This window comes from Pristiophorus japonicus, unplaced genomic scaffold (genome assembly GCF_044704955.1).
Source record: "Pristiophorus japonicus isolate sPriJap1 unplaced genomic scaffold, sPriJap1.hap1 HAP1_SCAFFOLD_1063, whole genome shotgun sequence".
Classification (NCBI taxonomy): Eukaryota; Metazoa; Chordata; class Chondrichthyes; family Pristiophoridae; genus Pristiophorus; species Pristiophorus japonicus.
This window is the reverse complement of record NW_027250716.1, coordinates 13897-35840: the sequence shown is the minus strand read 5'-3', so window position 1 is coordinate 35840 and position 21944 is coordinate 13897. Positions and strand designations below refer to the sequence as shown.

The following is a 21944-nucleotide window of genomic DNA, read 5'->3' as shown; positions in this document are numbered from 1 at the left end:
ACATTGATGGGCTCGATGATTACCCCCGCAGCGCCAACATGGTGTTAATGGATTCGCATTTACACCCCACTGTGGACTCTGAGTCATTCTAGGTCTTGCAGCTGCAGACGTGTAGGCCCTGCCATGTACAGTTCTGCCTGCTAAAGGCGTTATTTTATGTACAGTACTTGCCGGTGAGCTTCGATGCTGAGAAGATATCAGTTTAGTATTATCGTTCGTGAACATGAAAGCCTGGGCTATTGTGATGGCCTTGTTCAGGTCTGGGGATTCGGCAGATAGCAGCTTGCAAAGAATGACCTCGTGGCCGATTCCAAGCACGAAAAAATCCTGCAGCATTTCCCCCAAATATCCAGCAAAATCACAAGGTCCCTCAAGGCGTCTTAGGTCGGCGACATAACTCGCCAAGTGCTGGCCCTCGGAGCAATGGTCCGTATAGAAGCGATACCTGGCCATTAAGATGCTCTCCTTCTGCTTGAGGTATTCCTGAACCAGCGTACACAACTCTGCATAAGTCTTTTCCGTTGGTTTTGTCGGTGCTAGCAGATGTTTGATGAGGCCGTATGTTGTACACCCACAAACGGTGAGGAAAATCACGCTGCGCTTGATCGCTTTATTGTCCGCATCCAGCTTGTTGGCCACGAAGTACTCGTCGAGACGTTCAACGAAGGCTTCCCAATCATCACCCTCTACAAATCGCTCAAGAATACCAACGGCGGCCATAACCACGTGAAAGTTCGCGATCTGTTACTCGTCGCCAATTGTTATGTTTAGAATAACTCCACAAGACTGAGTACTGTGAGCTTAAACTGATGTGACCTTAGTCTCTTTAATAAAACTCCAGAGTGCCAAAGCAGCATGGCAGACAACCTTTTATACTCGCTTGCATGAGGTATGCAGGTGACCCTTGGGCCGCCCAACAGGTGCGCCCTCTGGTGGCAAGTCTCATACAGTTATAATGTTTACATACATAACAGATTTAATTTATAAATTTGGATTGGAATGTGTAATTTGTGTTGGCTTTTATTTTTGCATTGTGGGAAAGAGGAGGATGTTACGGACAGTGACAGGAAAGGTAAAGGGTGTGGGACTGTTGGTGAATGGGGAGTTGTGGTTGAAGTTACAGGTATCGCTCGTGGCTTATTTGTTCACGTAGAGCCCGGGCAGAAAGCGGCTGTCTCAGTTGCAGCCTCTCTTCCTCTTTCACCTCTCCTCCAGTGTTGAAAGGAGCATGCAGGGTGCCATAGCAGTCCAGCAGTTTGTTCTCCAACAGGTTACTAGGATTGCTGAGGTGCTGCCCCGGGGGAGTGGCAATGGATTTGTGGAGGCCGATCCTGCTGTCCTCTCTCAGGATGACAGCATTTGTCCTCCCACCACTCGACTCCTGCAGTGCCCTTGCTGTTCCCTGTCAGCCCAGACAGCTGCTGCCCATGCCAAGGTGGTGCAGTAGAAAGCCAGGCCTACTAGGCCCAAAGCTCCTTGAGGTCGCCTGCAAGGTCATCTGCATTTCCCCCACTGAAAATTAGCAGCCTTTCAACAACCATGCTGCATCCACTGGGGTAGCACAATGTAGGAGCACTGGGATAGGCAGAGCTCCGTGCAAGATGGGCACTAAGGGAATGCACAAGGGTGAATGGTTGATTTTTTAATGTAATATTGGATGGAGAAATGGATATAGTTTGATTGGAATGTTTGCTTTGGGGTGGCTTTTATTCCAATACGTTTTCTGCCCTTTGGTATTCCGCAGCTCCACCCATACAGATTCCACATCATCCAAGCTTTTGTCCTTCCTTACTATTGCATTAATTTAATTTCATCTTTAACCAGCAACACTTCCCCACCTCCTTTTCCTTTCTGTCTATCCTTCCTGAATGTTGAATACCTCTGGATGTTGAGTTCCCAGCCTTGGTCACTCTGGAGCCATGTCTCTATGATGCCAATTATATCATATTCATTAATTGCAGTTAATTCGTCCACCTTATTACGAATACTCCTCGCATTGAAGCACAGAGCCTTCAGGCTTGTTTTTTTAACACACTTTGCCCCTTTAGAATTTTGCTGCAATGTGGCCCTTTTTGATTTTTGCCTTGGGTTTCTCTGCCTTCCACTTTTATTTTTCTTCTTTCTATCTTTTGCTTCTGTCCCATTCTATTTCCCTCTGTCTCCCTGCATAGGTTCCCATCCCCCTGCCATATTAGCATAAACCTTCCGCAACAGCACTAGCAAACACTCCCCCTAGGACATTGGTTCCGGTCCTGCCCAGGTGCAAACTGTCCGGTTTGTACTGGTCCCACCTCCCCCAGAACCGGTACCAATGTCCCAGGAATTTGAATCCCTCCCTTGTGCACACTCCTCAAGCCACGTATTCATCTGAGCTATCCTGCGATTCCTACTCTGACTAGTACGTGGCACTGGTAGCCCTTGTCACCCAGTAGCCAACCTCTGGTTTGTCTTGGTGTTTTCTTGGTGGCTCAAAGGTTGAGGAAACAGCAGACTGGCACAGAATAAAAGCATCAAGAATGCTGCCAGGATGCTGGGCATTCACCATCATGATGTGCTGAGCGTGGTCGCACACCAACTGCACATTGAGCGAGTTGTAACTTTTGGGGTTGCGATACACTGCGGAGCATTCGGAATAAGGTGGATGAATTAACTGCGCAGATAGCTGTTAACGGAAATGATGTAATTAGGATTACGGAGACATGGCTCCAGGGTGACCAAGGCTTGGAACTCAACATCCAGGGCTATTCAATATTCAGGAAGGATAGACAGAAAGGAAAAGGAGGTGGGGTAGTGATGCTGGTAAAAGAGGAGATTAACGCAATAGTAAGGAAGGACATTAGCTTGGATGATGTGGAATCTGTATGGGTAGAGCTGCGGAACATCAGTGGGCAGAAAACGCTAATGGGAGTTGTGTACAGACCACCAAACAGTGGTAGTGAGGTTGGGGTGGCATCAAACAGGAAATTAGGGATGCATGCAGTAAAGGTACAGCAGTTATCATGGGTGACTTTAATCTACATATAGATTGGGCTAACCAAACTGGTAGCAACACGGTGGAGGAGGATTTCCTGGAGTGTATAAGGGAGTGTTTTCTAGACCAATATGTCGAGGAACAAACGAGAGAGCAGGCCATCCTAGACTGAGTGATGTGTAATGAGAGAGGATTAATTAGCAATCTTGTTGTGCGAGGCCCCTTGGGGAAGAGTGACCATCAGATGATAGAATTCTTCATTAAGATGGAGAGTAACACAGTTAATTCAGAGACTATGGTCCTGAACTTAAAGAAAGGTAACTTCAATGGTATGAGACGTGAATTGGATAGAATAGACTGGCGAATGATACTTAAAGGGCTGACGGTGGATAAGCAATGGCAGACTTTTAAAGATCACATGGATGAACTTCAGCAATTGTACATCCCTGTCTGGCGTAAAAATAAAACGGGAAAGGTGGCTCAACTGTGGCTAGCAAGGGAAATTAGGGATAGTGTTAAATCCAAGGAAGAGGCATATAAATTGTCGAGAAAAAGCAGCAAACCTGAGGACTAGGAGAAATTTAGACTTCAGCAGAGGAGGACAAAGGGTTTAATTAGGAGGGGGAAAAGAGAGAATGAGAGCAAGCTTGCCGGGAACATAAAAACTGACTACGAAAGCTTCTATAGATATGTGAAGAGAAAAAGATTAGTGAAGACAAATGTAGGTCCCTTGCAATCAGAATCAGGTGAATTTATAATGAGGAACAAAGAAATGGCAGACCAATTGAACAAAACTTTGGTTCTGTCTTCACTAAGAAAGACATAAATAACCTTCCGGAAATACTGGGGACCGAGGGTCTCGCGAGAAGGAGGAACTGAAGGATATCCTTATTAGTCAGTAAATGGTGTTAGGGAAATTGATGGGATTGAAGGCTGATAAATCCCCAGGGCCTGATAGTCTGCATCCCAGAGTATTTAATGAAGTGGCACTAGAAATAGTGGATGTATTGGTGGTCATTTTCCAACATTCTATAGACTCTGAATCAGTTCCTATGGATTGTAGGGTAGCTAATGTAACCCAACTTTTTAAAAAAGGAGGGAGAAAGAAAACAAGGAATTATAGACTGGTTAGCCTGACATCGGTAGTGGGGAAAATGTTGCAATCAATTATTAAAGACGTAATAGCAGCGCATTTGGAAAGCAGTGACAGGATCGGTCCAAGTCAGCATGGATTTATGAAAGGAAAATCACGCTTGACAAATCTTCTAGAATTTTTTGAGGTTGTAACTAGTAGACTGGACAAGAGAGAACCAGTGATGTGGTGTATTTGGACTTTCTAAAGGCTTTTGACAAGGTCCCACACAAGAGATTAGTGTGCAAAACTATTGGGGGTAATGTATAGATGTGGATAGAGAACTGATTGGCAGACAGGAAGCAAAGAGTAGGAGTAAATGGGTACTTTTCAGAATGGCAGGCAGTGACTAGTGGGGTACTGCAAGGTTCTGTGCTGGGGCCCCAGCTGTTTACATTGTACATTAATGATTTAGACGAGGGGATTAAATGTAGTATCTCCAAATTTGCGGATGACACTAAGTTGGGTGGCAGTGTGAGCTGCGAGGAGGATGCTATGAGGCTGCAGAGTGACTTGGATAGGTTAGGTGAGTGGGCAAATGCATGGCAGATGAAGTATAATGTGGATAAATGTGAGGTTATCCACTTTGGTGGTAAAAACAGAGAGACAGGCTATTATCTGAATGGTGACAGATTAGGAAAAGGGGAGGTGCAACGAGACCTGGGTGTCATGGTACATCAGTCATTGAAGGTTGGCATGCATGTACAGCAGGCAGTTAAGAAAGCAAATAGCACGTTGGCCTTCATAGCAAGGGGATTTGAGTACAGGGGCAGGGAGGTGTTGCTACAGTTGTACAGGGCCTTGGTGAGGCCACACCTGGAGTATTGTGTACAGTTTTGGTCTCCTAACTTGAGGAAGGACATTCTTGCTATTGAGGGAGTGCAGCGAAGGTTCACCAGACTGATTCCCGGGATGGCGGGACTGACATATCAAGAAAGATTGGATCAACTGGGCTTGTATTCACTGGAGTTCAGAAGAATGAGAGGGGATCTCATAGAAACGTTTAAAATTCTGACGGGTTTAGACAGGTTAGATGCAGGAAGAATGTTCCCAATGTTGGGGAAGTCCAGAACCAGGGGTCACAGTCTAAGGATAAGGGGTAAGCCATTTAGGACCGAGATGAGGAGAAACTTCTTCACCCAGAGAGTGGTGAACCTGTGGAATTCTCTACCACAGAAAGTTGTTGAGGCCAATTCACTAAATATTTTCAAAAAGGAGTTAGATGTAGTCCTTACTACTAGGGGGATCAAGGGGTATGGCGAGAAAGCAGGAATTGGGTACTGAAGTTGCATGTTCAGCCATGAACTCATTGAATGGCGGTGCAAGCTCGAATGGCCGAATGTCCTACACCTGCACCTATTTTCTATGTTTCTATTTACAATATACATTAATGATTTGCACAAAGGAATTGAATGTAATATCTCCACGTTTGCAGATGACACTAAACTGTGTGGCAGTGTGAGCTGTGAGGAGGATGCTAAGAGGCTGCAGGATGACTTGGACAGGTTATGTGAGTGGGCAATTGCAGTATAATGTGGATAAATGTGAGGTTATCTACTTTCGTGGTAAAAACAGGGATGCAGAATATTATCTGAATGGTGTCAGATTAGTAAAAGGGGAGGTGCAACAGGACCTGGATTTCATGGTACATCAGTCATTGAAAGTTGGCATGCAGGTACAGCAGGCGGTGAAGAAGGCAAATGGCATGTTGGCCTTCATAGTGAGAGGATTTGAGTATAGGAGCAGGGAGATCTTGCTGCAGTTGTAGAGGTGAGGCCACACCTTGAATATTGTGTACAGTTTTGGTATCCTAATCTGAGGAAGGACATTCTTGCTATTGAGGGAGTGCAGCAAAGGTTCACCAGACTGATTCTCGGGATGGCAGGACTGACATATGAAGAAAGACTGGATCGACTAGGCTTATATTCACTGGAATTTAGATGAATGAGAGGGAATCTCATAGAAACATATAAAATTCTGATGGGATTGGACAGGTTAGATGCTGGGAAAAATGTTCCCGATGTTGGGGAAATCCAGAACCAGGGGCCACAGTCTAAGGATAAGGGGTAAGCCATTTAGGACCGAGATGAGGAGAAACTTCTTCACTCAGAGAATAGTGAACCTATGGAATTCTCTACCGCAGAAAGTTGTTGAGGCCAGTTCATTAGATATATTCAAAAGGAGTTAGATGTGGCCCTTACAGCTAAAGGGCTCAAGGGGTATGGAGAGAAAGCAGGAAAGGGGTACTGAAGTTGCATGATCAGCCATGATCATATTGAATGGCGGTGCAGGCTCGAAGGGCCGAATGGCCTACTCCTGCACCTATTTTCTATGTTTCTATCTCAGCCTTTATATGTGATGCCCGCAAAGCCACGTGCGTTCAAGCGATGATGCCCTGCACCATGGGGTAGTCCGCTATCCTGGCAAAGCCACGTGCATGCTCCACTTGCTTCTTTCTGGTTAATTAAGTCCCCTCCCCTCGCATAAAGAGCTTCTGTCATCTCTCTTGTGCAGCAGTGGACGGCAAACTGTGAGATGTTGCAGATATTGCCTGCTCTAACCTGGAAGGATCCTGATGTGAAGAAACTCAAGGCCATGGTCACCTTTACAGCCAGTGGCAGCAGTGTTTTTACCATGGGCTTGACAGAGCTAGGTCTTGTTCCAGTGGCAACGATTAACCAAGACGACTGGAGACCAGCTCTCCTGCACGGACCCAGTGCGCACACATATCGCAGTGTGGGCTGGCCTGTGCTGCCCCTGAGCTCTCTCCTCTCCTGGGCCCCGATCACGTCGCTCTACAATCTCTCGCCGCTCCTTCGCCCCGACCGCGCCACTCCTCTGCTCCTTGCCGCCTCTCCTGCTGTACCTGCTCCCGCTCCATTCAGCGACCTTGATTTTGGTGACATTCAATCCAGTCGCCCTTCTCCTGATGTGCAACGGCCATCGCAAATTAAAAAAATCCATGCACAGGCATCTTCTACCCTTCAATATGTATTTCGGGACCTGGAATGTCAGGCCCTTCATTGAAACACCTGTGAACTCATCCCTTTTTGGTGTGGAAGCAAGTCATCCTCGATACGAGGGACCGCCTAAGAAGACCTTGTCTTGCCATGGAGTGAGCGGCAGGTCTGGTTGCAAGAAATGGCGGCGTTCTGTGTGCACCTTCTTCGTAAAGTGCAGATGTCCCATACACTCGCTCAGGTTGAAGTAAGAGAATTGCTCTCGGAAGACCCTAGTTGGTAAAGTCTCCTTCTGAGAGCCCTTCTCTCCCTCCTTCTCCTCCCTTTGCGAGCAGCTTGTCCTCTTTTCTGCCTCTGCTCCATCTCCCTATCATGCTGCAGGCCAAGGGTGATAACAACTAGAGCACCCATGACTGGGAGCAAATGGTGTGACAAGAACCCTTGAAGTTAGCAGCAAGGGCTTCTCCACTTGCAAAAGCACTCATTCTCACCTCTCCAACTTTAAATAACTCTAGAAGCCCCAAACACTTCCATAAACTTACACAGTGCCAGTAGAAATCAAAAAGCAAGTTACCTGAAATTTGTTGATGATCCATTTAAATAGCACTGTGGTGGCGGCGGGGGGGCGGTTGGGGGCGTGGGGTTCCTTCCTGCTGCTGAATTCATGTTCAGCTGTGCGAAGTTAACACAAGGCATTAACTCCAGCGATAATGACAAAAATGGCAGGGCTGCCGTCAAATCAAGGTTGCACGCTGATTGACGCCACGATCTTCCTACTTACAATACTTCTAGAGCAGGCTCCTAACGACTGCCCTACCATCCTCAGCAAGATAGCGTTCTGCATGGCCCGCACCAGAAATGTGTGCGCACTGCCCAGAAGCCATTTTGGTCCCAATTCGTCACCCGTAGCTCCCAAATGACAGGTGCTGAATTTCTAGGCCCAGGACTTGAGCTATAATGCTCCATATATTCTATGAGTAGGCAAGCATAGGTAGAACTCAGAAGGGTTCCCTTTGCAACAGTTGTGACTTGTAGGAAGTGTAGGTTTAAAGGTGAAGTTGTTCAAGTACAAATTAAATGAAGAATTGCAAATACTGGTATTTCAACATCTGTAAAGAGAAAGAACAGGTTAATGATTTCGGTGTAAGCTGTTTGATAGGATTGGAAAATAAAATACAGGCGAGCCATTATTAGGGCTGAAGCAAGCAAAGGGGAAGATTGGGGAGAAGAGAACAGCAACTAAATGTACAGTCCCCACCACGCACGTCGTCCACTTATTACAGTCCTATATCGGGAATATGGGGCTAACCATTTGCCATCGACATAGGCTTCAATTAGAAAGGTGTCACAATATTCACCCCAATATTTCCCTATCCACTTTGTTAAAGCCCTTCATAATTTGGAAAACCTCAATTGTAACTCCTCTTCTGCTTCTTAGCTCCACGAGAAATAGTTCCAAATATCTCGTAATTATAGTTTCCCATCCTGGTGGATCTACGAGTCCTTTCTATAATGGAGTGCCCAAAACTGCACACTACTCTAGCCTACTCAGTATCTTGTATTAATTCATTATTACTCATTTACACTTGTACTATATCTAGCTACACTCACACATTCAGGGAATTATGTATTTGAACCCCTATGACATGGGCTGAAGTGCAGAAACAACTTTTTACCCCTAGTGTCTGTCCCATTTGGCCCAAATGCCTGGCAGACATGAAACTCAACAGACACAGATGTTCTTGCATTTCATTTCTGGGATATTTAAGTGAACTCTATTTGGGTAAATAGTCCAGTCTGTAACTCTATTCACGACCATTAATGATCATACGTTTTTCGTTTAACTGACAGGTACTAATGATGACATGGGTGTGGTAGAAGACCGAAGAAACACTTCTCGTGAAGCATTAGAGAAGCTATTCTGTCTTCTCACTACTTACTTCTCAGATTGCACTTTTGATCAGGTAGCGAGTTTTAAAAATACCTTGGTTATTTTTGATTTAAATATAGATTCAGCCATTTTGGAAGTCTGATTTAACTTGTGTTGTTTGAAGAATATATTGCAGAACATTGAAAATCCAGGGCGCATTCAACTTCATCAAGGTGTAAAGGACTTGGCTGGAACTTCAGAGTGTTATATGGGCGATGGAGAAGATGTAATGAAGGATCGCATATTTATTAGGGTATGGTTTGTCACATTTAGCCAATGCCAATATAAAATATGCTCAAATGTTATTTTTATTTTTCTTCTACTGGAATACTGTGACAGAATTTGAGAAAAGGGCAGGATGTCTTAAGGTTAAAGATTAGGCCCTTGGGTTGAATATTTTAAAAATTGCATGAAGCTAACACGTTGCTGGAGGTTACTGACTGGAACTTGTAGAAATGATTTCTCCATTATTGGAACGTGGGGAAAAATGTTCACGTTAGTAATCCATATGGGGAGTAATTTTGCGCAGCAGTATTCACATTGTGGAGCCTCACTAGACTGGTGATAGGGTGGGAGCTGGGCTAGAACACTAGGTCTAATTCTCTGTAGGTCCAAGCTCTTATCTAGTGAGGCTCCATACTGGGAGCAGAGACGTGAAAAATTCCCCCATGATAACACAAAATTAATTGGGAAATGTCAGAGCTGAAGACTAGACAGATCTGTCTGGACATAATGCCTATTGTACGAATTTTTTTTTCCGTTCATGGGATGTGGGCCAGAATTTATTTCACATCCCTAATTGGCCTTGAGGAGGTTGTGGTGAGCCACCATAGCAGTCCGTTTGGTAAAGGTACTCTGGCAGTGCTGTTAGGGAGAGTGTTCCAGGATTTTGACCCCGTGACAATGAAGGAACGGCGATATATTTCCAAGTCAGGATGGTGTGTGATTTGGGGAGGAACTTGGAAGTGATGGTTTTCCCATGCGCCTGCTTCCCATCTCCTTCAAGGTGGTAGAGGTTATGGGTTTGGGAGGTGCTGTCGAAAAAGACTTGGCGAGTTGCTGCATTGCATCTTATAGATGATACACACTGTAGCCACGGTGCACCAATGGTGGAGGGAATGAATGTTTAAGATGGTGGATGGGGTGCCAATAAAGCAAGTTGCTTTGTCCTGGATGGTGTTGAGCTTCTTGAGTGTTGTTGGAGCTGCACTCATCCAGGCAAGTGGAGAGTATTCCATCACACTCCTGACTTGTGCCTTGTAGAAGGTGGAAAGGCTTTGGGGAGTCAGGAGGTGAATCCCAGCCTCTGATCTGCTCTTGTAGCCACAGTATTTAGGTGGCTGGTCCAGTTAAGTTTCTGGTCAATGGTGACTTTCAGGATGTTGATAGTGGTGGATTCAGCAATGGTAATGCAGTTGAATGTCAAGGGGAGGTGGTTAGACTCTCGCTTGTTGGAGATGGTCATTACCTGGCACTTGTGTGTTGGAAATGTCTTTTGAATTTCAATTATTAAAATGACCCATTTGAAATTGCTCATACAGGAAAAACTGCAGGAATACATAACCATGCAGAAAACACCTAATAAAGAGAGAACTCTGCAGAATATGAAAATAGCAGCATTGAAAACCGTTGAGGTTTATGCTCCATGCAAGATTTTGATTGGGAAAGAGTTTCTAGAAACACCTGGCATTGATGACACCGATCCATTGGCATTAAAACTAATCAATGATGTACTGGATGAGGTAAGTCATTACATCACCTTTGTCATCTGTCTTCTTTCTCCCATCACCAGCTCAGAGATTTTCACCTGGGACATCTAGCTAGTGGGGATGAGGATCTTGTAACTTGAGCACGAGGCAGCTGGAGGATTAGGGTAAGGATTTGGCTACAGTGGAGTCTGTGGAGTTGCCTTCCCTTGTCTGTGGAGGCACTGGACTCTGATCTCATGGGTCTTATAATGAAAAGGAGGATATTGGATAAACACGTGGAGCTACTAAAGGTGCTCCCCCAGAACGTGAGGCAGATGACACGGGTCTTGATTCCGTTCACTGGCTTCATATGCAGCATCGCTGGGAAACTTTTTCCTCTAAGAGATCAATAGAATTGTGCAGCTTCATTTCAGAATGTGACCATCCTCCACCACCCCCCCCACCCCATTCCCCTCCCCCAACATCAGCTTGCAAGGAGGAGGCAGTAACCCTGGAGGCCCTGGCTTGGAGAGAGCTCTCCATTCCAGCCTTCAGACACTTGGGGTCTGGGAACAGGAGGCACCTTCTCAGGGCTTTCAGGATCTGCAGGGAGTCATTTGATCTGCCCTCTCACTTATCAGAACCCAAAACCTAGGCCAAGAACCAGTAATTTGGCTGGTTGGGTTCCCTAAGTTCCAGGGAGTGATCAATGACATGGATCTAGGCTTTTATGTTCTTTTTCAGAGGAGTGGCAACTGTATGAATAGGAAGGGGTTGTACACTCTCAGGGCCCAAGTTTCCACATGATTTGCGCCTGATTTTTAGGACTATCTTAGAAATCGCAATTCTCCACATTTTTTTTTCTGCAGTTCGAGTCAGGTTCGAGTCAGGTAGAACAGTTCTACTTTGGAACAGAAGTTTTTCTTCAAAAGGGGGCGTGTCCGGCCACTGACGCCTGATTTGAAAGTTTCCACAGTGAAAACGTACTCCAAACTAAAGTAGAATGGCGCCAGTGAAGATTTTTGTAGAACTGAAAAAACCTGTTCTACACATTAAAAAATCAGGCGCAGGTTACAAATTAGGCGTCCAGAACGAGGGGGGGGGGGGGAAGGGAACTCATTAAATTCTACAATAAATCCTTATTTATACTTCTACAAATATTATACAAATAAATCCAACCTGAATAAACATTTATAAGCAAAGAAAAGATTAAATAAACCATCTTCCTACCTGTGTGAAAGTGCTTCAACCAGGGAGAATTCTGCAGCCGTTCGTGCCGCTGAGCGGGAGTGGGGGGGGGGCGGAGAAAGCCGTTCGTGTCGCTGGGGGGGGGGGAGAAAGCCGTTCCTGCCGTTGGGGGGGTGGCGGGGGGAGAAAGCTGTTCGTGCCGCTGAGCGGGGGGTGGCGGGGGGAGAAAGCTGTTCGTGCCGCTGAGTGGGGGGTGGCGGGGGGAGAAAGCTGTTCGTGCCGCTGAGCGGGGGGGTGGCGGGGGGAGAAAGCCGTTCGTGCCGCTGAGCGGGGGGGTGGCGGGGGGAGAAAGCTGTTCGTGCCGCTGAGCGGGGGGTGGCGGGGGGAGAAAGCTGTTCGTGCCGCTGAGCGGGGGGGTGGCGGGGGGAGAAAGCCGTTCGTGCCGCTGAGCGGGAGGGGTGGGGGGGGAGCAGAAAGCGGTTTGTTGTTGTGGAGGGGAGGGAGGGGAAGGAGACAGCGGGTTGTTGTTGTGGAGGGGAGGGAGGGCAAGGAGACAGCCGTTTGTTGCCGCGGAGGGTGGGGAGGGGAAGGAGACAGTGAGAAGGGTAGCCTCAGTGCTGATGTGCTGATGGCAATGTGATTTTATTGAAAAAAGTTCAAAAATTAAACAGCTACAAAGAACTACAAAAATGGCCGAGTGCCAATGTTTTTTTTCACACTGAGCATGCGCGAACGCTCCAACGCGCACGCGCAGCGTTGCCGGCAGGAAAAAAACTAATTTAAATAGTACCCGCCCCCTCCCACTTACAAAATCGGCGTGAGTGTAGGCTCCGCCCCCCTGGGCGCCACGCCAAACAGACAAGGAGCTGCAAAGCGCTCGAGAATAGCGCGTTTTTTTTCTGCTCGGAGGGGCGCCCGTTTTTTATCGTGTGGAAACTTGGGCCCTCAATGTGTAGATTGTGTGTGACCATCACCATAACACCTTGCAGGATGCCCTGGCAGCACAAACTATGCCTTTGTTCCCAGGTAGTTAACAGTAACCCCGCTGTTTGCAGATACTCACCGAGTGAAAGACTGGTTCCTGGGAGGCTGATCATACACACAGTTGCCCTGGCTCATGACCTCCCTGTGCCGTTCCTTATACTGCAGCACAAGAGAAAGTACAATGAAGTCCATGCTTTCACTAAATCCATCATAGAGCACATGATAGGCATGCTGAAAAGACAGTTGTGGTGCCAGGATAAATTAGAGTATCCTGCTATATCAACCGGCCAAAGTGTCCAGCATCATCACTGAGTACTGCATGCTGCTCTATTTGGCTGTTGATTAAGGCAAGAATCAGGAGGAGCAGCTGCCAGACTCTTCAAGAGGGGAAGAACCTGAGGAACTGGAAAAGGATAAGTTGGTTCCATCTTGCAAGCAGCTGGATCCACATTAGTTAATGAATATATTTCCTGACAGACCTTGGTCTGTTACTGCACCATATTCCTCCCACCATCTGACCATTTGACCCACAAATTTCTGTAATAGTAACTACAATCCCAGAATAAAGAACCTCTGTCCCAGTGACATCAGTCCTCCGTCCAGTTCAACACTTATACCAGATGAAAGTTCCTAACACAAAATACCATGTGCTAAATTCATTATTCTTCATTATTCTTCCAAATCCAAATAAATATCCCTGAACCTAATAGTTGTTTTCTTGCTGCTTTTCTATTCTATCAGTGTGTGCATGTTATTCTCTTCTAATTAATCTTTTCGATGGTGTGTCCATGATAAGAGGAGAGGTAGCTGAGTCTTACTGAGAGGCTCTTGAGATCAACATAAGAACTAGGAGCGGGAGCCGGCCATTCAGCCCATTAATTTCAAGGTGGCTTTTGACCTTCATCACCATGAACTCTAGATGGTCCTCCTTGAGGCTGTTGTCTAAAAGTTTTAACTTGCCTTCTACGGCCAGATTTGGGCTTTGAGTGCGTCCGCAGAGTGGCTGGGTGCTGCTCAATTCTTGCCTCCTCAGTGAAGCCGGAGCATCTATTGAATTGTTGCAAATGCGGAGAACCTGCCCCAACTATTAAACGATTCAGAGGGTGGAAAAACACAGCATTTCCATCCAGCCAAAACAATCTATGAAATTTCTAGGGATAAATAATCTGTACCTTCACCTACCAAACTCATTTGTTGATGTGTCTTTCTTAGTTGGAGTATTGGGAGCAGTTTTGGTTTCCACGCGATAGGAAGGATGTTGAGGGAATAGAGAGGGTATAGTGCAGATTAGTCTGCTATAAGGAAATACAAATGTGAAGAAAAGCTTGAAAAATTGTGGCTATTTTCATTGGAACAGAGATTAAGTGGTGATTTGATAGAAGTGATTACAATTCTGAAGCAATTTGATAGATTAGTTGGAAGGAGACTGGAGGTAATTTTGACTTTGACCAGCTTCTTTTTGATATTGTTTAAGATATCGTCTGACTCAAAGAAACATAGAAACATAGAAAATAGGTGCAGGAGTAGGCCATTTGGCCCTTCGAGCCTGCACCACCATTCAATAAGATCATGGCTGATCATTCACTTCAGTACCCCTTTCCTGCTTTCTCTCCATACCCCTTGATCCCTTTAGCCGTAAAGGCCATATCTAACTCCCTCTTGAATATATCCAATGAACTGGCATCAACAACTCTCTGCGGCAGGGAATTCCACAGGTTAACAACTCTCTGAGTGAAGAAGTTTCTCCTCATCAGTCTTAAATGGCTTACCCTTTATCCTTAGACTGTGTCCCCTGGTTCTGGACTTCCCCCACATCGGGAACATTCTTCCTGCATCTAACCTGTCCAGTCCCGTCAGAATTTTATATGTTTCTATGAGATCCCCTCTCATCCTTCTAAACTCCAGTGAATACAGGCCCAGTCGATCCATTCGACTGCACAGCGATCATCGCCCTTAAGCGAAATGCTTATGTCATGAAAAGGTTGCATGTTTGCATGGATAAAAGCAAGCCAGATTTTGTTACATTTTATGAAGACCTGCTGAGCACTTTTCCTCTGACAAAATTGACTTCAATGACTCAAAGTTGAAGGATCCTCTCTAAAGCAGGAAACATTGACAGCCTGACATTACTGTATCCTAATATATTCAGATAATCTTGTCCCATATACTCACAAAATCTATTCATGCAACTAATGAACATATAAAAATATCCAAAATTTCAATTAGAATATTCTCAACATCTACTGGGATTGCATCCCTTGCAGATTGGGCATATTAATGCATGATGTGAGCAAGGCATCCAGGGCCTATCACTTCCCTTTTTAAGCTTGTCTTTACTTTGTTGTGCACATTTTCTCTTCCATGTCTGTGCAGGCTGCCAAAGTTTTTGTTTGTGTTATCTGCTGACAATGCCACAACTTTATTTATTATCTCCGTTGCAAAAAGTTCTGACGTCTCCGTTAAGTTCAACAACATCCATAAGTTTAGTTTGCACACATGAACTGCCTTTACAAGCCTTGAAATAGTGAAACAAGACAGGAAGCAATTTTACATATCCATTATTCAATGCATCAAAAGACAGTGACAAATATTGAACATCTTTTAGGTCTTCAATTAGTTCATCATTTGCCCATGGAGAAAAAACATTTGCAACTGTTGCTTCAAGCGTTGTCTGCGCTCATAAGAATTTTGGGTGGGTGACATTTTTATTTAAATTGGAAGTACAGACTATTGACCTGAAACTGTGATTATGTCTAATGGTGTGATATGCAAATATTCCTGCTTGCTCACTCTGCGTTGGCTCAACTTGCAAAAAAAATCAGTAACAGTACTTGAACTAGCAGCTTTATGTTTAGTGGTACCTTTATGTACTTTTATAAATGTCCTGTCTCCACTCGAAATGGAAAATACTGACTGGCATAATCACTGGCATATTGAATATAATACAGTTGCTTCTTTTCCAATTGGTCGTAAATATGCAAAATCCTTTTGAAGCTGGTCATTAAAGCAGCAATTACACTTTTTTGTCAACACCATTTTCACTTTACATACACTGAATATCAAATCTTGTGTATGTTCTGGCAATAGTGCTGTACCATCTAACTCGTCCCCGAATATCCTAACTTTTAATTTCTCAATTTTAAATCTGTCCAAACAAACTGAAATTTTCCATATAAGGTTTGAAACACCCTCTGTCTCAGAAGGTTTCAGAAACCTCTTCCTGGTGGGAGAATGTAGAGCTTGCCTTATTTAAAAAAGACACGCACCATGTTGATCTCTGAGGTAAAGTAAATCCACTCACTTACAGCTCTCACTGTGCCCTCAGCTTCTCCGGTGACTCAATTCCCCAGAGTGTAGTGTGGCCCGAGCTATCGATGGGGTCTTTTGTCAACCGCGTTGCATTGTGGAAAGGCGGGGCCGTCATCGTCTCCTCCATTCAGTGGGCTCCTGGAATCTGTTCTTGAGCTTAAACTGGCCAGACATGGGACAAGAATCTCTCCTCCGGGGTTTCTGTACATTTGTGTTTAAAAAAACAAAGATCGAATTTTTCCAGTTTATCCAAAAATAAAGCTAAAATACAACTCTTGCCAACCAGCAGACAAATGAATATAGCTCTATTCGGGGATGAGTTTCCTCAACCAGAGACCCTTCCGGGGACATTGTTTGCCTGGGGACACATTGTTTGCCTCCGGAAAATGGGGATGAATTGTCAGCCTACAAATATCAACTGTGCCTTAGTCCTGCTCATTATATTATGATCACTATTGCCTAGATGTTCCCCTACTTTTACTTCTCTTATCTGCTCTGGCTCATTCCCCATTATTCAATCCAATAGCGAATTCTCCCTTGTTGGGCTTTTTAAATATTGGGTTAGAAAGGAGTCCTGTACATATTGTAGGACCTCCATTCCCTTATCCCCTTTACCTACCTCTTCTGTCCAGTTAATACCATAGAAACAAAGAAAATAGGTGCAGGAGTAGGCCATTCGGCCCTTTGAGCCTACACCGCCATTCAATAAGATCATGGCTGATCATTCCCTCAGTACACCTTTCCTACTTTCTCTCCATACCCCTTGATCCCCTTAGCCGTAAGGACCATAACTAACTCCCTCTTGAATATATCCTATGAACTGGCATCAACAACTCTCTGCGGCAGGGAATTCCTTAGGTTAACACCTCTCTGAGTGAAGAAGTTTCTCCTCATCTTAGTCCTAAATGGCCTACCCCTTATCCTAAGACTATGTCCCCTGGTTCTGGACTTCCCCAACATTGGGAACATTCTTCCCGCATCTAACCTGTCCAGTCCCGTCAGAATCTTATACGTTTCTATGAGATCCCCTCTCATCCTTCTAAACTCCAGTGAATAAAGGTCCAGTTGATCCAGTCTCTCCTCATATGACATTCCAGCCATCCCTGGAATCAGTCTGGTGAACCTTCGCTACACTCCCTCAATAGCAAGAACGTCCTTCCTCAGATTAGGAGACCAAAACTGTACAAAATATTCCAGGTGAGGCCTCACTAAGGCCCTGTACAACTGCCGTAAGACCTCCCTGCTCCTATACTCAAATCCCCTAGCTATGAAGGCCAACATACCATTTGCCTTCTTCACCGCCTGCTGTACCTGCATGCCCACTTTCAGTGACTGATGAACCATGACACCCAGGTCTCGTTGCACATCCCCTTTTCCTAATCTGCCGACATTCAGATAATATTCTGTCTTCGCGTTTTTGCTCCCAAAGTGGCTAACCTCACATTTATCCACATTATACTGCATCTGCCATGTATTTGCCCACTCACGTAACCTGTCCAAGTCACCCTGCAGCCTCCTAGCATCCCCCTCACAGCTCACACCGCCATCCAGTTTAGTGTCATCTGCAAACTTGGAGATATTACACTCAATTCCTTCATCCAAATCATTGATGTATATTATAAAGAACTGGGGTCCCAGTACTGAGCCCTGCGGCACTCCACTAGTCACTGCCTGCCATTCTGAAAAGGACCCGTTTATCCCGACTCTCTGCTTCCTGTTTGCCAACCAGTTCTCTATCCATGTCAGTGTATTACCTCCAAGACCATGTGCTTTGATTTTGCACACCAATATCTTATGTGGTACCTTGTCAAAAGCCTTTTGAAAGTCCAAATACACCACATCCACTGGTTCTTCCTTGTCCACTCTACTAGTTACTTCCTCAAAAAATTCCAGAAGATTTGTCAAGCATGACTTCCCCTTCATAAATCCATGCTAACTTGGACCGATCCTGTCAATGCTTTCCAAATGCGCTGCTATTTCATCCTTAATAATTGATTCCAACATTATACCCACTACTGATGTCATGCTGACCGGTCTATAATTACCCGCTTTCTCTCTCCCTCCCTTTTTAAAAAGTGGTGTTACATTAGCTACCCTCCAGTCCATAGGAACTGATCCAGAGTCGGTAGAGTGTTGGAAAATGATCACCAATGCATCCACTATTTCTAGGGCGACTTCCTTAAGTACTCTGGGATGCAGGCGATCAGGCCCCGGGGATTTATCGGCCTTCAATCCCATCAATTTCCCCAACACAATTTCCCGCCTAATAAGGATATCCTTCAGTTCCTCCTTCTCACTAGACCCTCGGTCCCCGAGTACTTTCGGAAGCTTATTTGTGTCTTCCTTCGTGAAGACAGAACCAAAGTATTTGTTCAATTGGTCTGCCATTTCTTTGTTCCCCATTATAAATTCACCTGAATCCGACTATGTTTGTCTTCACTCATCTTTTTCTCTCCACATATCTATAGAAGCTTTTGCAGTCAGTTTTTATGTTCCCAGCAAGCTTCTTCTCGTACTCTATTTTTCCCCTCTTAATTAAACCTTTTGTCCTCCTTTGCTGAATTCTAAATTTCTCCCAGTCCTCAGGTTTGCTGCTTTTTCTGGCCAATTTATATGCCTCTTCCTTGGATTTAACACTATCCTTAATTTCCCTTGTTAGCCATGGTTGAGCCACCTTCCTTGTTTTATTTTTGCTCCAGACAGGGATGTACAATTGCTGAAGTTCATCCATGGATGTTTAAATGTTTGCCATTGCCTATCCACTGTCAACCCTTTAAGTATCATTTGCCAGTCTATTCTAGCCAATTCATGCCTCAAACCATTGAAGTTACCTTTCCTTAAGTGTAGGACCCTAGTTTCTGAATTAACTGTGTTACTCTCTGTCATGTATGTAACCTTCATGTAACAACACTGCAATACTGTATATACTTGAGAAATGCACACCTTGACCACAGGGGGTGAACTTGTGGAAGATACTCCTCACCTGGTCATCCAGGTATATAAAAAGGGAGGTCCCACGCAGGGTCATCACTTCTTGGTTCTGTGAATAAAGGTTCAGGTCATAGAGTGACCTTGTCCATAGAATGTGCCTCGTGTGGACTTGTGGTATTGTGTAAGGACTTTACAGTGGTGACGAGAAACGGGAATTAACGACCCACGAGAATGGCCACCGGTAGCACAGAGGAACGGTACTGTGTTGAAGACTGGGACGATTTCGTTGAGAGGCTTCAGCAGAGCTTTGTCACGAAGGACTAGCTGGGAGATGCAGAGGCCAAATAGCGAAGGGCTCATCTACTGACCAGCTGTGGACCTAAGACTTACACGCTCATGAAAGACCTGCTAGCACCCAAGAAGCCGGCGGACAAAACCTTTGAAGAGCTCAGCAAACTAATCGGTGGGCACCTCAAACCGGCGAGCAGCATACACATGGCCCGACACAGATTTTGTACCCACCGATGTCGGGAAGGACTGAGCATACCGGAATTCGTTGCGGACCTCCGGCGCTTGGCCAGCCTCTAAGTTCACAGATGCCTGCAGGGGGGAGATGCTCAGGGATTTCTTTATTGAGGCCATCGGTCATGCCGGGATTTTCAGAAAGTTAATAGAGACCAAGGATTGACCTTGGAAGCGGCGGCGTTGCTGGCTCAGACTTTTATGGCGGGGGAGGAGGAAACCAAGATAATATATGCACGCAACTCTACCTCCAGGGGGTCAACATCATAAACATGACTCAGAACCCAGCAGGCAGGCAAAGGCAGTTCGACACACCCCAGGCAGCAATAGACCCCAGAACAGGCTTTCAACACAGACAATGGCAGGCTGAACGGACATTTACGCCATCCTAGTGGACAATGCGTTCTGGGATGGGGCCATTGACACCCACTAACAGGGTGATCAAGAGCAGTCAAAGGGACAATCAGCGAGGAATGCCTTGCAACAGCTCTTTTGTTCACACCAATGGGAATCTCAGTTCATGCTGGAGGTGTGGGGGCAAACATGCTGCTAGGACTTGCAGGTTTCAACAGTTTGCCTGCAGAAATTGTAACCTCACTGGCCATTGAGCGAGAATGTGCAGGAAGCCTGCGACCAGGCTAATTTACGAGGTGGAGGGACCAGAAGAGGGGTCTGCGAGGCAGGATGACACATGGGGCAAATCAATGGACGCTGAAGTTCAGCGAGTTCATGTGGCGAACGTTCACAGCTCATATACCAAAACGCCACCTATGATGATGAAGGTCCTATTAAATGGCATCCCGGTATGCATGGAGCTGGACACGGGGGCCAGCCAGTTGCTCATGAGCGCTCAACAATTCAAAAAGCTATGGCCACTCAAAGCCAGCAGACCCAAACTAGAACGCATTGAGACTCAATAATGGACGTACACCAAATCAATCATTCCAGTGCTAGACAGTGCAATGTTGGCTGTCACACACAATGGATCAGTGAACAGGCTGCCGCTCTGGATTGTCCCGGGCAATGGTCCCGCACTGTTGGGGAGGAGCTGGTTAGCTGAGATGAACTGGAAATGGGGGGATGTGCACGCAGTGTCATCTGTGGAGCGAAGTTCATGCTCACAGGTCCTACAGCAATTTGAGTCGCTATTCCACCTGGCGTCGGGACGTTCAAAGGTACCAAAGTAGTGATTCGCATCACCCCGGACGCCAGACCAGTGCACCACAAAGCCAGAGCTGTGCCGTATGTGATGCGGGAGAAAATTGAAAGCGAATTGGACCGTTTGCTGAGAAAGGGCATCATCTCGCCCGTTGAATTCAGCGACTGGGCGAGCCCCATTCTTCCCGTCCTAAAAGCGGAAGGCTCGGTCAGGATCTGTGGCGACTACAAGGCCACTATCAACCGGGTGTCCCTACAAGACCAATACCCGCTTCCGAGAGCGGAGGATCTTTTCGTCACGCTGGCAGGCGGCAAGCTGTTCACCAAGTGGGACCTCACTTCAGCCTGCATGACCCAAGAACTGGCCGACGAATCTAAGCTATTGACCACCATCCCACTCACAAGGGACTGTTTGTTTACAACAGGTGCCCGTTTAGCATTCGATCAGCGGCCGCGATTTTTCAAAGAAACATGGAAAGCCTGTTCAAATCCATTCCTGGAACGATTGTATTTCAGGACGATATCCTCATCACTGGTTGTGACACCGAGGAACACCTCCACAACCTGGAAGAGGTGCTACGCCGAGTGGACCGGGTAGGCCTGCGACTTAAGAAGCCTAAGTGTGTGTTTTTGGCTCCCGAAGTCGAGTTTCTGGGCAGGAGGGTTGCTGCAGATGGGATTCGGCCTACCAAATCCAAAACAGGCGATTCGACAAGCGCTCAGGTCCTGCAACACATCGGAGTTGCGTTCATTTCTGGGACTCTTGAACCATTTCGGGAACTTTCTGCCGAACCTAAGCACATTTTTGGAGCCGCTACACGTGCTCCTGCGTAAGGGCTGCGATTGGTTTTGGGGGGACTGTCAAGAACGGGCTTTCAATCGGGCGCGTAACCTACTTTGCTCAAATAAGTTGTTGACCCTGTACGTCCCCTGTAAGAAATTGGTTCTGACATGTGATGCATCGTCCTATGGGGTTGGGTGCGTGTTGCAGCAGTGCAATGCTGAGGGGCAACTCAGACCTGTGGCTTATGCCTCCAGGTCGTGCTCTCAAGCAGAATGGGGATATGGGATGGTTGAGAAGGAAGCACTCGCATGTGTCTATGGGGTGAAAAAGATGCACCAGTACCTTTTTGTCAGGAGGTTTGAATTAGAAATGGACCACAAGCCGTTA

General features: G+C 46.0%; 1 protein-coding gene across 1 annotated transcript in view; it reads left to right on the top strand.

The window, feature by feature from the left end:
* LOC139241397 (uncharacterized) overlaps positions 1 to 16317 on the top strand; it is a 52677-nt gene extending 36360 nt beyond the window's left edge. The window contains exons 3-6 of the mRNA XM_070869975.1: positions 8915 to 9027; positions 9118 to 9246; positions 10535 to 10735; positions 16204 to 16317. Coding sequence (XP_070726076.1) covers positions 8915 to 9027; positions 9118 to 9246; positions 10535 to 10735; positions 16204 to 16317 — 557 coding nt within the window. The remainder of the gene's footprint in view (positions 1 to 8914; positions 9028 to 9117; positions 9247 to 10534; positions 10736 to 16203) is intronic.
* The last annotated feature ends 5627 nt before the right edge of the window (positions 16318 to 21944 follow it).